Here is a 15,617-nt window from a genome sequence, read left to right on the forward strand (position 1 = left end):
CCCTTTCCGGGAAGCACCTCTTGAACTGCAGGCACACACCCTCTGCTGAGAGAACCTCGTCGAGGATGCGCCCCCGCAGCTCCATAGCCTCCTCCTCCGAGAGGCGTCTCTCAGGAAAGTTCACAGAGACCAAGACAAGCGTGTGTCCCGTCAGAACCTCCCTGAATGTTTCTCCCACTCCCTCCTTCAGCCAGAGCCCCGCATGACCAGGTAAAGCTATTTACGCTCAACCCCGAAGGGCTCCGTTTACTACGCACAACCCCTGCGCCAGGCATTCCTTAGGCACGGGTCGTCTCACACTGTAGTAACATTTAATAACTAATTAATATTACTTAATGATGGTAATTAATGATCATATTTAAACATTGAATTATAGAACATTTAAATTTTGTTGTGGGCTGAGGTGTCCTGAAAAAAACAACACAATTAAAAAAGACGCAAGATACACGTACATGTACTTGATTGTAGGTGGTCTAAAACTCAAGCTTTAAGTTGAACCATAGATTGTGTTTATTTTAAACACAAATATGCATCTAAAGTTAGCACCTTCAAATAGTATTTGGTTATATAACAAACGTAACTGTCCCGTATTTGCAGTTTCATACATGCAGACGCTTTGAAAACTGTGATCTTCTAAATTTAATTGGAGGACCACCCTGAACACTTCATGGTATGAAAAATAGATAGTAGCCGATTCTCAGACCTACTTAATATGGATATAAAATTTGGTAAAAATCGGTACAGTCGTTTCGGAGGAGTAAGGTAACTAACATTGTGACCCGAGAATTTTATGTATCAGATGAAGAGGGTATTTGGAAAGAGTTTTACATGAATGTAACCTTTTCCCAGAATGGAAAAGATAAGTATATTTTTGGAAATGAAAAATAAAACAATACTTGAAAATAAAAGTGGAATTCAAAATATTAAATGTGAAAATTTTGGGAAAATATGACAATGGCCATTTATACAAATATTACAAAGTGAGCTATTTTTAAGAGATATATAAGGTAAATGAAATGTATTTTAAAATACAGACACACTGACAAATTTATACATAAACTCATATTGTATATATAGCCAATATTTATTCATATATTTTATTAAGCTTTATTTTGCTGATAATGATAATTGTTTTTACATATTTAAAATACTTATGCTGCTACAAATTGTTTTCATTCACTCCTGGCGATTTAAAATTATTGGACAATAAGTAATTTTGTATTTCTTTTACTTCAATGTGATCATGTCATAGTTTCTTTTCTCTATGTTATGCCTTTCTTTGTTGCAGTGAATACTGGTGGCAAATCACTGTGGTCTGTGTATAACGAATAATTTTTAGTGATGCGCGATTGCGAGAGGTTGTTACAATCGAAATGTTCCTTCTCGAGAGGTTCTGCTTAACGATTGTTTCGATTGCTTAGCGAGAGGTCTTTACAATCGAAAGGTTTCTCTCGATTGTTGCATTCGTTAAGCCAATTTGTTATTGTTTACTTTTCACGAGCCTGTCTCAACCTGTTTTTCATACTTCCGTTCCATAATATATTGGTTTGCACCACTCTCCTCTCCATTCCAGACATTCCAGTAGTTTACTTTATAGCGTTTAGTCAAAATGTAAATTATAATTCTTCAAGCATTAAGATTGAGTATATTATCTTAAATTATAATAAATAGCTTATCTTGGTTATTAATTTAAAATATTAAATGTTTTTATTTTGTACAATGTTATTTTTTGAATGTTTTACTGTTCATACGTCATTATTGTAACGTGAATAAGCGTTTAATGTAGTATAATGTTAAATGTAGCTACTAATATAGTAATTCATTAAAACAACTCGGAATTCAAGTCATTAAAAAAAGTAACTAAATTAATTTATATTTCAGTTAAATCCTTCTGTCGATCGGCAAACATATCTCACTTAGAATTTCGATTCCCTAATAAAAGAATAGAATAGATCGTACACGTAAAAGAAACAATCGCTAGAAACCTCTCGGTAGGAACCTCTCGTCAAGCGTTTATGGTGTATCGCAAAAACAAAGTTATGGATGATGGAATCAAACATTTCGTTTTCATCATTTCGTCAAACACTTCGATTGCCCGGTACGAGAAGAGATGTTGTGTCGCAATGAAACAATCGCTAGGAACATCCCGGCAAAAACCTCTCGGTAAGAACCTCTCGTTAAGGGAATCACAATCGAAATGTCTCGAGAGGTCCAAACAATCGAAACGTTTCGATTGTAACATCTCGTAATCGCGCATCACTAATAATTTTGTTTATATTTCTAAATACAAGCCTATTATAGTATATATTGTTTGTTTAGTTGTGTTTAAATCCTGCATTGGTTTGCGTTTGTGTAGGCTTCTTAGTAAGTGGTTATTTTTCGTAAGTTTGTTTTGGTTTTGATTCTGCTTATGCTGATGTTTACAAAACTGTAAAACCCCTACCTTGCTACATAGGTTATTTGATTAGTGTTTGGAAAGGGTAATGATAGCAATTTTATTATACCTAAACTATGTTACATTTAGGATAACAATTTTTTTAATCTTCCTAATTCTTAATTAGGCTATTAAATATTTTTAATACATTTACCATAAGACTACTTTAATTAATTACTTATCATTAGCTAGAATAAGGTAAATGTTTTTATTACCTATTTAAATATAGGTTAATCATCAATTTTAATGATATTCCTAACACTGACTACAATTCAGTTCTTTGCAAGTGGGATGTTCAAACTTTTTAATAGATAGATCTACATGGTTTTATTGGAAACTATGGTTTTGGTGGTTATTGTCTTACTGTCTAAATATAGAAATTGAATGATTCTTTATATATCTGAATGTTTTTGTTGTTTTACAAAAATTAGCAAATGTCATTGATGTCTACAAATCAAGTGCAGAGGTGTAGCCTAACATAAAAAATTAAAAATATGTGTATAAAATCAAGATTTGTATTCAAAACAAGTTTATAAAATTAGTTTTGGAAATAAACGAAAAATTGATAGTCTTTATTACAATAACCACACCATATATAAGTATACAACCATGTAGATATCAAATTTGTAGGGAGGTATGGTTAAGTTAGTTTAGATGCTTTTTAAAATTAATGAAATTTACAGTTGTGTTCCTTTAAACAATTATATTTTCAATTGTAGGTATTAAGTTACAGTTCGGTCGATTGTTGTTTTTTCATAGTATGCATTGATAATTAGAAGCATAAATGATCAGAGTTTTAGACTTTAAAATACTAATTATAAATATATTATAATTTTCATTAGGATAATTATTATATTTATTTATGTTTTTGTGGAACACTTACAAAATCAAAAATTCCATTCATTTTCACACCCAATGTTTTTTACACAACTTCAGGTTTACATAAAAAAATTCCAATACTTATCCAAAAATGAACTGGCGATTCCAGAAATATAAGCTTAGGAATTAATCATAATTCAAATTGTAACAAGAATTTCAGGCTGCACAAGTCAAGAATATTAACTGTTTTGATACATGAAATTACATGTGTCAACAAGTCAGTTTGTCTAGCAAGAAATAAACTTCCATTTTTCAGTCAACTTAAGGTCATTTTGGTGCAATGTTATACAAGATTGAATATATGTTGTATTCATATAAGCAGTCTCTTTTGTATTAAAACATTTAATTATTACTACCAGTGTGAGTTTTAAGCTTAATTCACCTAGTGGTTATTGTATTTATTATCTTTGAAAAACATAAATTGGTTGTAATTAAATCTATTTAACAAGGAAAAAAGTAGGAAAACTACTTAAAATGTCTACACAAAGTATTCTGAAAATATGGACCTTCTGACGTTAAGGACTGAATGTAACAGGTTATAAACGGTTTCTCTACACCACAAAAGAGTGTTTTTTTTAACAAGTATGAGGCTTCAAAAGTTAGCATATTATTATTGTAACTCACCCCAAAAACATAAAAACCAGTTAATTTGTCTTTTAAATTAAGAATGGAATACAAATATATCATAAACCATTACAAGATAAAACCAGGTCAAAGACGAGGTATTAGAGACCGGTTGTCTAGGAACGAGCTCTTAAATAAACTGATGAGTTGGTTAATGAGGGTTAACTCGTGAACTAAACCAAGCATAAAAGACTGCACTTGACAAATTGAATGATCATCAATAAAATTACTGTACTGTACAGTATATGCTGAGCATAGCAAATATTCGTATAGTAAACAAAAGCTAAGATGGCTAATCAGAAAGACAGAATTACTTAGATAACAGAACTGACTACAACACTCAATGTAGGTAATAAACACTGTGCCACTTTGGAGCGGAATATCTAAACTAGTAGACTTACTTAAAAATATAATAAATGCGTAAAAACAGATTTAAATGTTGAAACACCTGTCTTTTTGATATGGTCCATAAAAAATTTAAGAATCTTAAGACGTATCATTTTGTTCATGAGGTTCAAGAAATGTTTAAAGACTTTTGGGTAAACCATCAAGGCTTTAATTAAAAATTGAAATGGTGACAATCTTTTATCAATGAACAATGTAGAAATTGGCCAAGAAGGGATGATTAGTGTTAGGTAAATGTTTCTGATTGAAAGAATTTGGTAATCTTGTTTAATTTTAGTGAGCTGTACTCAAATTGTTAATGGAAGTATCCACAATAATTATTGAAAACAAGTCTTTTGGTATTCATTCCTTAAGATCTAAGTGGTGATTTTTACTGTACACACTCAATATTGTGCTATACACAATACACCAAATACTGCCAAGTATAGATCAGGCCAGTGATGTGTCAGTGTATGAGTTAAGTGCAAAATGTTGTTGACAAAAAGACTGAAATAAAAAGCATCTATTTAAGCTAACCACAGTGGAGTATAATGCTATGAAACGTGGGTAACAAGTACATCTTTTCTAATTTTTTTATCAGGACAAGAATCTGAGTAATTGTACTGAGTCCTAAAAAGACCTCTGTGCTGCTTCCAGAATGACAGGGTATTCTGGATGGGTAAGGTTGGGTGAAGGGGCCGTATCCATGAGGAAGGATTTTGGGCATTGATATTCTTATGGTCATGTCTGCTTGGAAGATGAGGAAGCCAGTTCTGTACTCAGCCTCTCAAGTCAAAGAAGACAGAGGGGTACACACCCTTATGTCTAGTCCTTAACCAACTCCAACATTCATCTCTCACAGACCTATCGATCTACCCTTGCACCCCAATATCTTGACATTTGTGGTTATTGATGTGCCATTCCCGGAAATCCATACAGTTACCCAAATTTAAACGTCATCGGTTTTTGCTGTACCAGTGTATATTCAGCTGGAAAATATAAGCCAGAAGTGGCACCCTCCTGGGGGATAATTTATGGTTATTATAAGTGTTATTTACTTTGATTTAATTGGCTATGTATATAAAATAAATATTCATAAACAAGTGAAAAAATGTACTTTTTCCATTGCTCAACATAACATATTCAAGTATTTTTTTATTAAATCATTATTAAATTCCTATAATACCCACACTGTTAGTGTAGGAGATGAAAATTTATTTACATTTTATTTGTACATAACCTAGTTTTACATGGATTGATAGTGTAATTTTTCCTGTGAAAGAAATCAATTGTTGTCAAAGTTAATTTTGATGAGGATCAAGGTACAGTGAAATTGTTAAATATATGAAAAAATATTTTAGTTGATTGACTCATCTAAAACCAACTGTCAGACATGTATAATGGTCAATAATGGTTATATGACTGTTAGCAAGTGAGAAAAGAAGACTGAAAGCTCTCATTTTCAGCCAAATAGTTGGTCTTTGTATGGTTATCTGTCCTTGATTTAACTGAAAAATGAAATCAAGGCTTGTAAGGTCATAAAACTGGTAATTATTTTTAATCTACCAAAAATAAAGAAATTGCATAGTTTACTGTTTCATTATAATACCTGCACAAAATTTAAATAGTAGGGATTTTGTACGGATCCTAATTTGTTCTACTCGTTTTAATACTTACAAAACTGAATTTGTACTTTGTACTTCACAAAAATAAAAAGCAATAATTAATAAAGCCGTTGAGTTTTTATATGTTCGTTTGAGACCGATGAATATCCTATACATAGTAGGTTCGTTTAACAAATTCTTCCATTAACTTCAGGGTTAACATAATTGTAAGTACTGAAAGCTAAATGATTTCGTTTGCCCTCTTCATATAATGATGAAACGTACAAAAAAGTTCATTACAAACTCTTCAAACCTTTTACCTAGGCGTTAATTCCAAAATGTCTCGAAGTATCAGATCAAAATTGTGCAAACCATTCAACCTGTTGGCCAGACAATATAAATATACTTGGCTTATGTATTTATATAAGTAGAATTTTTTAGTTTTCAACAAATTCAGTATACAATTTGTTTTAATTAAACAATTTGCAAAGAAAATAAGAAACAAGTTTTTTGCATTCCAAGCACCTGCCAATAAACTTTAATTATTGAAAAGTTATTGTCTGTTCTTAGATATATATTTAAATGAATTTTAGGCTTCTTCTGATGTCTCTTTACAGTATTTTAAGTAAGGCATATATTTAATAAATTGATCGATACATTACCACATTGAATACTTTTATTATATTTAAAAAAATCGAATACTTAAAAATGTTTTGTATTGAATGGGGAAAGCACTTGAAAATATTTGCTACCATGTTTGCAGACTTATTCAATATAATGGCATAGAAATAGAAACTCGGCAAGGCCTGGGACTCCTGCTTAAACTTTTGACTGGTGGGATTTTCTCCATAAAAGGGAGTTTTAGAAATTTTACATTTAGATTTTTTTAGATGATTTGGGTTTACTGCTGGAGAAGTGGTGTGTAAAACACTCAATGATATGTTTTTGTTGTATTTATACAGAAATTATTCTAATTATGTATAAAAGTTATGATTACAAAATATGAGTATAAGATTAAATATTCATTATTTTCTCATAAACATCCTAAGATACACTTTAGGTACAAGTTAGTAACAGCACACAAGTATCCTCAAAAATTCTTTTGTATGTATGAAAAGGGGCGGAAAAAGTTGGCCACATAAAGCGGAACTTCACAATCACGGCATATCCATCTCGTGTCCCGGCGCCGCTGCACACATGACATTCGCTCATTTGCTTGTCCTTCTTATTTGTAACTGGGACAGTGGCAGGAAAATGCTGTGGAGTAAGTCTCGAGGGAGCATCTCAACCAAAAATTCACTTTAAAGTCTTTCGCACCAATTTACACACTCAGTAATTACACAAACACCCACGTTTATTTACTCACAGAAAACAACAAATCGTTGACAAACAAACAGGTCAACCGGTAACGAAAAAGTGAGTTTACAACATGAATTCAGTATGCAATTAGAATCAGCTGATTACTTGGAATAATTAATTGATTGAATAAAGTCATATGGCAGTAAATTGGGTCGAAAAGAAATAAAAAAAGAGCAACTGCAATCTAGTGGGAACAATTAAAACTACTTGAAATGGTTTCTTATCTATTCCGCTAGATCGCATACGTATTCAGGCGAAAGATTAATCATCACAAAACATTGTGAAAACTGTTTAGCACCATAGCGCTTTCCGCACGGCTATTGGGATTGCTACTGGCGGCGTGTTGCGTGCTCACGAATTTGTTTCAGGATTACTAGTCAAAGAGTTAAAGCTTACAGTATTTTAGAAGAATTTTGGATTAACAAAAAAAAATTTACTATATTTTTGGGATTTTTTATCACTAACATCTAACATATATAAAGTAAACATAGAGTCAAGTGTGAGCAATGTACTTCTGTATAAACAGGTCCTAAGTTGAAAATGATCGACCTACATTTGATGCATGAAAAAACATAATCTGAAACTATGTGCAATTAAGGAAGTAAAAAATAATCACTATTTGTTGGTAGAAACCCAATATTCAATTGTCTTCAGATCCTTCCATGTATGGTCTCTGATAAGTTATATATATTATGTTCAGACGAATCAGTTTATCAGCTTTCCGACAATACCAATATTAATGTTGAGTAGGATAAACTTTTGGTCACATTTTTAGGTGTAAATACTCCGCTGTGCTAAGTTAGGCAATTAAGCCATAGGTTAAACACCTTGTTATCGTCTTTTATCCTGTCCAGTGCTCTTCAATAGAAACATATGATTAAAAATTATTAAAGATGTATTTCTAAATAATACTGATTTCATTGTTTTAGGCAAAATAAAATATCAGCAAGCACATGGATCCAGAAGATAGCAGTATGAATGTGGAAAAGTCTCAAGCAAACGCATATTTATTATTACTCGGTCTAATGATGAGCGTCATGAATAACCACCTGTCAACAGTATTAAACTATGTGAGTACGAATTGTAACATTCCATATTAGATATCGATTTAAAAACCCGCTTATCCGAATCCCAGGGTTGAAATTCTAGTCCGTTGACACTGATACCGGTCCTCATATAGTCTGTACTCTGGTTTTTCAATCCCCATCCCCATTGGCACTCGCAATCAGTTTGTTTATTTAAAAAATATTTATTAAAAAAAATTACACTCCTCCCCTCCCCCAACAACGATATCCAATTCCACACAATGTTCAAAAATGTCATCATCAAAACTGTCTGAACTTGAGATTCTTCTTCGTTAGAAAACAAATATTCAATGAGTTCAGTATTCCCCTCCATTGGACTACAGTAACATATAAACAGTCACGATATATTAAACACAATACACAACAGAGAAAATGAATCAAGATGGCTATCCCAGAACAGTTTGCGCGAAAAGAAACATTCAGACAGGTACTGCACGTGGCAAGCATCACAACCTTTCCATCTGTTACTAGGCTCACAATGAGGTAATAAGATAGGGTGGAGCAGGGAGCTGGAATTCCAGCCTCCCGCAGCGAATGTGTTAAAACTGTGGTATGAAAAAGAGATAATTTATAATATTTCTTAAATTACAAAAATACATTTGTAAATGTAAAAAATTGTACTATGAACTAACTTATTTTAAAAATGTGAAGTTTATAAAATAATCAAACCTATTTTTTAACACCTGTCTTGACTTGAAAATAAAAAATGAAAAAATATATTTTTAAATTTTATTTATTGCACAAAAAAAGCAATTGTCGCTGCATTCTTTATTTATCAAGGAGAACTGAAGGCAATATAATATATTTTATTTTAAAATTTATCACTAACCTAGGTGTAATTTATTGTACTGCAAGAGTGGGGTATTTTCCTATGCTTCAATTTTGTAAGCACAATTTTTACAATCAGTTGTTATACAAAATATACAAGGAAAATTTTTAAAATTTGGCACAATATTCAATGTTAGTTATATAGACAATTATTTAATATGTTTTTAATTTTCAGGAATTAGTGTTTGATCTCCAAAAATGGGATAAAACATGTCTGTGCTGAGTACTCAAATGAGGCAATTTTTTATTCAGTACAAGTTTTGACAACTATTCAGTAGGCCTACTATTTGCGATGGAGGTTTTGAAGCTTTTCAGAAATAATAATTAATAATCAAAATTGTTATTTGAAAAACATGGAGATTTCAAATTTTTTTTGTATCATAACATGAAGGGAAATATATGATATATTGAATCTGTATGTCTATGTTGTTAATTTTTTCAGGTGTTTATACAATTTAATAAACTCAACACGTCATCATATTATCATAAGTTAAAAACCGACCTTTCTGAACTTCAAAAAGACTCATTCGGAATAAATATGACAGAAGAGTTTGCTAAATATGCCAGATTACAGCGAAAAATTATTAAAATTCAAGCTGAACTTAAAACAGAAGGTAAAATCCTGATTTTATTTTAGTGTAAGATTTGTGTTTAGTTATTATTTGTGTTGTTTGTTATTAGGTTCAGACCAGTGTACATGGTTAGAGAAGGCTGGCACAGTTTAGTAACTTTTCTCAGTGTTGTAGTGGCAACCATATTAACTTTACTTCATTTTGTGTTGGCAAGCATGGTAACTTTACTCAACATTGTGATGGCAGGCATAGTAACTTTACTCAACATTGTGGTGGCAGGCATAGTAACTTTATTCAACATTGTAGTGGCAGGCATAGTAACTTTACTCATTGTTGTGGTGGTAGGTATAATAACTTTACTCAATATTGTGGTAGCAGGCATAGTAACTTTACTCATTGTTGTAGTGGCAACTATAATAACTTAACTCAATGTTGTGGTGGCAGGCATAGTAACTTTACTCAATGTTGTGGTGGCAAGCATCTCATGATCAGATGTGTTTACACTCCCTGTATGGACAATACTTGACTTTCAGATGCTTTGATATACCATTTATTGATTTAGTTTTCCATTTATAGAATTGATATTATTACAGAAGCGATGGAGTTATGAATCTGTGATATCTTTTGCTTTCTTCTACTGTCGATTATCACACGATTATGAATGAATGAAATTCCTCTCTTGTTGGAAATCAAGTGCTAGTTAAAAAAAATGTTTGATGTAGCATTGTATATTTATGATTTGTGTGTTTTTCTTGTAGTCTTCTCTGCCCTTAATATAAATATAAATGAGGATATTGTAGTATTTATTTTAACTCTTTTTTTATTTTTGAAAGTTATGTTATTTGTGACCATACAAATAATTTTTCAGTACTCTGGTCCGACATCTGCCAGATTAGATACCGGGCCAGAATATCATCAGATTATTGAAAACACCGGATTACTAGGAAAGTAATACAGTAGAACCCTTCATATCCGACCTCGGGATATCCGACCATGTGCCCGACCAAACAAAGGCTGCCTATAGTCGACAAGTCTCAACGTGAAACATGACTCATCAGCACTGTGCATTGTTTCTCTGTTAAACGGCCAGTTGCGTTCTGATTGTCAACGTAAATGTTGCTCTACTTGACTGTTTTGTTTTCGTGATTGTTGTACAATCTTTGGTTTGTGATTGTGTAAAAAACTGTGTTGTGCGATTAGTGAACGTTAGCTATGGCTACTCAAAAACGTAAGCGTGTGTGCGTTACCCTTAAACAAAAACTTGAAGTGCTCCAACGATTGGACCGTGGTGAGTCACTAGTAAAATTAGCCGCAGAGCTAGGGGTCGGCGTGACAACAGTTAAAGACTGGAGAAAAAAACCGTAAAGACATCGAAATCTATTCTATGATCGTTGAAACGGAAGATGCTCTTAAAAATCGGAAAATGTTAAAAAAACCTAAGTTAGAACTCGTTGACGAAGCTCTTTGGGTTTGGTTTTGCCAAGAACGGCGAAAAGGGACTCCTTTGTCGGGGCCTCTTGTAAAAGAAAAAGCCGTAAAGCTGTTTGAAAAATTGGGAGGAGATGTTGAGACTTTCTAGGCAAGCGAAGGTTGGTTTCACCGCTGGAAGCTTTGCCATGGCATTTGACATGTTGTTATTGCGGGTGAAAAGTTGTCTGCTGATGACGATGCTGCAAAAGATTTTGTAGAAAAGTTTCAAAAGTTGGTGTCGGATAGTAATCTTGTAGCCGAACAAGTATATAACGTAGACGAGACCGGACTGAACTATAAAATGTTGCCAAAATCTACTCTTGCTTCTAAAAATGAGCCTGTTTTGGGTATAAAGCTAGCTAAGGATAGACTAACAATTGCTACGTGTAGCAACGCCAGTGGCAGTCACAAACTGCCGTTGTTTGTTATCGGCTAATCTAAGAAGCCGAGAGCTTTTAAAAATCTCAATATGTCAACACTCCCCATGTATTACCGTAATCAATCCTCTGCCTGGATGGATTGTGCTCTTTTTAAAGAATGGTTTTTTCTTGAATTCGTGCCCGCAGTTAAAAAACACTTAAAATAAAAAAACCTGCCACTTCGAGCTGTGTTGTTGCTGGATAATGCACCAAGCCATCCCACAGAGCATGAATTTAAGAAAGGCAACATAAAAGCGATGTTTTTACCTCCACATGTCACCCCATTAATCCAGCCAATGGACCAAGGCGTAATCGAGTGGGTAAAAAGACGGTACCGGAAAAAATATGTTGGGTCTCTTTTGGACAAAACAGAAGGAGGCTGCTCACTATTGGAGGCCATGAATAGTGGAAGAAAATCGTGGAAGAAAATTTGGCCATCATTAAAACAAAGCGATAGTGCTGATAAGGACGATGATGAGCCCACATCATCAATGGAAGTTGACCTTGAAGCTGAAGAAAACGACGTCGCAGAAACTCTTCAAGACCTGCAGGAACTGCAACACGGTGTCCAGCTGCAGCTGACAGATGTGGAGGAATGGCTGACCGAAGCTGACATGGCTGAGTCTACAAATGAAGAACTCAATGATGACGAAATAGTTGCTGCAGTTCAAAGCGCAAATAATGAAGACAGCGACGCTGAAGAAGAAGAAGTTGATCGTGATACTGGAGTGACGCATTCAGAGGCTAAAGACGCATTTGACGTAGTGTTGAAATATTTGGAGCAGAACCTGAGAGCTACACCTATGGACGTGTTGTGGGCAAAGAAATGGCGTGATTTTTCAGCTAAATCAAGATTGGGTAAATTGAAGCAAAAGAGTATTAAGGACTTCTTCAATTGTACTGTACACACTGTATGTAATTGTTTGCCTTTTTGATTAAACAGGACAGTTCTGTATTTATAATATTTTTCGTTGTTACTGTAATATAAAAATGAAACTTTTCCATTTTATAAAAAAACTGTTATTTTTTATTAAAATGTACTGAAAAATAATTTTGTATTAAATAATTTTGCGTTGGATACAGTTCGTAATTACAATTAAGCAGCACTATGTGTATTGAGTGGGTATTTTGTACAGTTCTGTACTAATAGTTTAGTGCAATATACGGCTTTTTTTACCCGAAAAACGTGTTTTATTATTCCTTGGCTTATCCGACCTTTTGGCCGTTCCAACCACGGCCCGGTCCCGTGAGGGTCGGATATGAGGGGTTCTACTGTAATAATAATGACAGAAACCACAAAAATTTTATAAATTAAAATTTAGTACGAGTAAGAAACAAACATACTAAAAATTAGAACTAGAAACCAGAGGAAATAAACTACATGAATGTGGAAATAATGCTTCTCATGCAATACCACCACAGCTTCGGTATACATTTAGTTTATGTAAAAATACTGAAAATAAGTGATGAGGAATCAGTTCTTATCTAAACTACAGTATGTTAATTTTTATCTACTATATGTCAAGTCAAAACCTTCTCAAAAGGTACTGCCAACTAGTCTCTCATTTGGATTTTCTCCACTGCCGGGTGTACATGATTTTTTGTAAATTAGTGAAATGAATATAATTTTATTATTTTTATTGCATCATTCCCTAGTACAGGACTCATATGAAACCTTTGGTTTTGCTCTTGTTTCAGCTCTAGCTCTCCAGCAGTCTAATATGACAAATAAAATGATTTTACAATTTGTAATGGTAAGTAAAACGCCTGCTGTATTAGTGATTCTCAGTTTTGAGTTAATGATAGGCAGGTGAGATTCTTGATTGGAAACTGAGTGTTTTTCCTCATGCTACTTAACCACTGAACAGTTATCTGTATTTGATACAAAAGAACTAACCTCTAGAATGTGAAATAAAATTTTTTGGAACTGTCTAAAAAATTACTGGAATAGAAATATGAATAGCTTATTTCTATTACAATAATATGAAATTTTGTTAGTGTTTTCTAGTACCATATACTTTTAAAACAATACAAAGGGCAGAATTCTTGAATCACAGTAATTGTTATGTATAGTTTAGATATAATCTAAATTTCTTTGCTGTCAATTAATTGTATGCTTTATTTTGTGCTTAAATTTAATTATTTCTATACCACTTCTAAGTACAATAGTAAATGAAAATATGCACATTCTCATTTCATGATGTAAAAATCATATAAATGAATTGTGCAAAATCTATTTTAGGTCTATTTTAAACTAAAATTTTATGTTTTTGTGAATATCATGTTAAACTTATAATGCAGTAATATAACTTAAAACGGTGAGCAAAAGTTACAGTAATTTTCTAAAATCAGTTATATATTTTCTTATAATAATATTGTAAAAACAAATGATTTAAAAAATATATCAATGTCAGTCAATAATGTAGTGGTTATAAAGAAATAGATATTGAAGTCAGCATATAATGTGTTGTCCAAGACCTTTTACAGCGATATAAGACTGCAACAAGAAAATTGAACATTATAAAATATTTGTTTGTGTCATATAAAATACAAAAATAATTAATACAGAAACAAACAAAACAATACTCAGAGTGAAATTTCTCTAATGTAGCAGAATCAGCTCACTCCATAACTGCTTGGACTCATGATATGGTACTAAAATGTTAATGAGAAATAAAAACAGTATCAGAGTATACAATATTGTTTTGTTTTTCAGGGTGTGGTGAGCGTAGTTCTGGTGTACATGTTTAACGCCCAGCCCGTGGTTCACCTCTCCTCCCGATGGCTCTATCCCGTATCAAGTATTATGTGTTGGCCAGGTATCCAACCGGGAGCAATCAGTTTTTTAGTATGGTGTGCCATCACCAATTCTGTCATAAAGACTTTTTCCTGACATTTCATCACTAAATAATTTATTGCATGGTAATTTATTGTATTGTTATTTTACCTTTGTTGTACCTAAATATTTTAAAATGTCATGTTCATTAAAGATATATCAATTTGTTTATGGTATTTTTAATTATTCCTTTACAAATTAAAAGTTTTGTATGGCCTTCAATTACAAGCAAGTTTTTTATTAGCTTCAATATAAGTAAGTGGCTTCCATAAGTAAAATGTAATAATTTATTACGCTTTTAAATGTTGTCGCCGACAACAAACTGTTAGATAACTGGAGTTAAAGATCTGTTTGAAATATTAACTCCAAAGTAGATTAAATTATTAAGCCAAAACACTAAATATATAATTTAAATAATTATTGAATAACAAAAAGTACTTGCTCCGCCAGAACTTGAACTGGGATCTCTCACTTGCCGCAGGCCCAGAGAAACAAATTTTGTGTGCCCTAGGCAACACTTTTGAATTACGCCCCCTCTAGCCAACCTCACTGCACCCCCGTCACACACCACTCAGACCCACACTAAAAATAAAACTTTATCATTGTCTTTGATCTTCAAAAAGTGAGGGAAACAAATCATTCATAAGTAGTCTTGGATATCAGGTTATTATTAACTCTTACAGTACCCTCTTCAGCCTCGAGTCCGTCCAGGGAGCGTTACAGTAGTGTACACTGAAAGCATTAAAAAATACATGACTAACGAAGGTTATAATAACAATACCATTCACAATAAAAAAACATATGTTATTAATCACAGTAAATAATATGTCACATAATAATTACACTTTAAAATAATATGAAGTCACTTTTTGTTACATCGGCTTCAATGCACAGGAGGGCAAGAGAATTAAGTTTCACCTGTTGCATCGTTGACCTGTGATAATTTTTTTATCCTCTTCAAACAGGAAAATTACCTTAAATAAAAGAAAATTTTGTTAAAATCTGTTGAAAACTGACTTATATTAAGAAACAAAATGAACATAATTAAAATGTTATTATTGTAAGCAGTGTTAGGTAAAAAAATAAAATATAAAAATTTCATAATAGAAAACATAAATTTAAT

General features: G+C 32.6%; 1 protein-coding gene across 3 annotated transcripts; it reads left to right on the forward strand.

The window, feature by feature from the left end:
- Positions 1–2,208: 2,208 nt before the first annotated feature.
- On the forward strand, positions 2,209–14,663 carry LOC124357166 (guided entry of tail-anchored proteins factor 1-like). 3 transcript variants are annotated; one of them, XM_046808676.1, is made up of 5 exons: positions 2,209–2,364; positions 8,214–8,354; positions 9,640–9,811; positions 13,357–13,412; positions 14,375–14,663. In XM_046808676.1, exons 2-5 carry the CDS (start codon positions 8,238–8,240, stop codon positions 14,549–14,551), a joined length of 522 nt encoding a protein of 173 aa, XP_046664632.1. In that variant the 5' UTR covers positions 2,209–2,364; positions 8,214–8,237; the 3' UTR covers positions 14,552–14,663. The 3 variants fall into 3 exon arrangements, with proteins under 3 accessions (XP_046664632.1, XP_046664631.1, XP_046664633.1); XM_046808675.1 differs by having other exon boundaries at positions 2,221–2,480; XM_046808677.1 differs by having other exon boundaries at positions 2,221–2,381.
- The last annotated feature ends 954 nt before the right edge of the window (positions 14,664–15,617 follow it).

This window comes from Homalodisca vitripennis, chromosome 3 (genome assembly GCF_021130785.1).
Source record: "Homalodisca vitripennis isolate AUS2020 chromosome 3, UT_GWSS_2.1, whole genome shotgun sequence".
Taxonomy (NCBI): Eukaryota; Metazoa; Arthropoda; class Insecta; order Hemiptera; family Cicadellidae; genus Homalodisca; species Homalodisca vitripennis.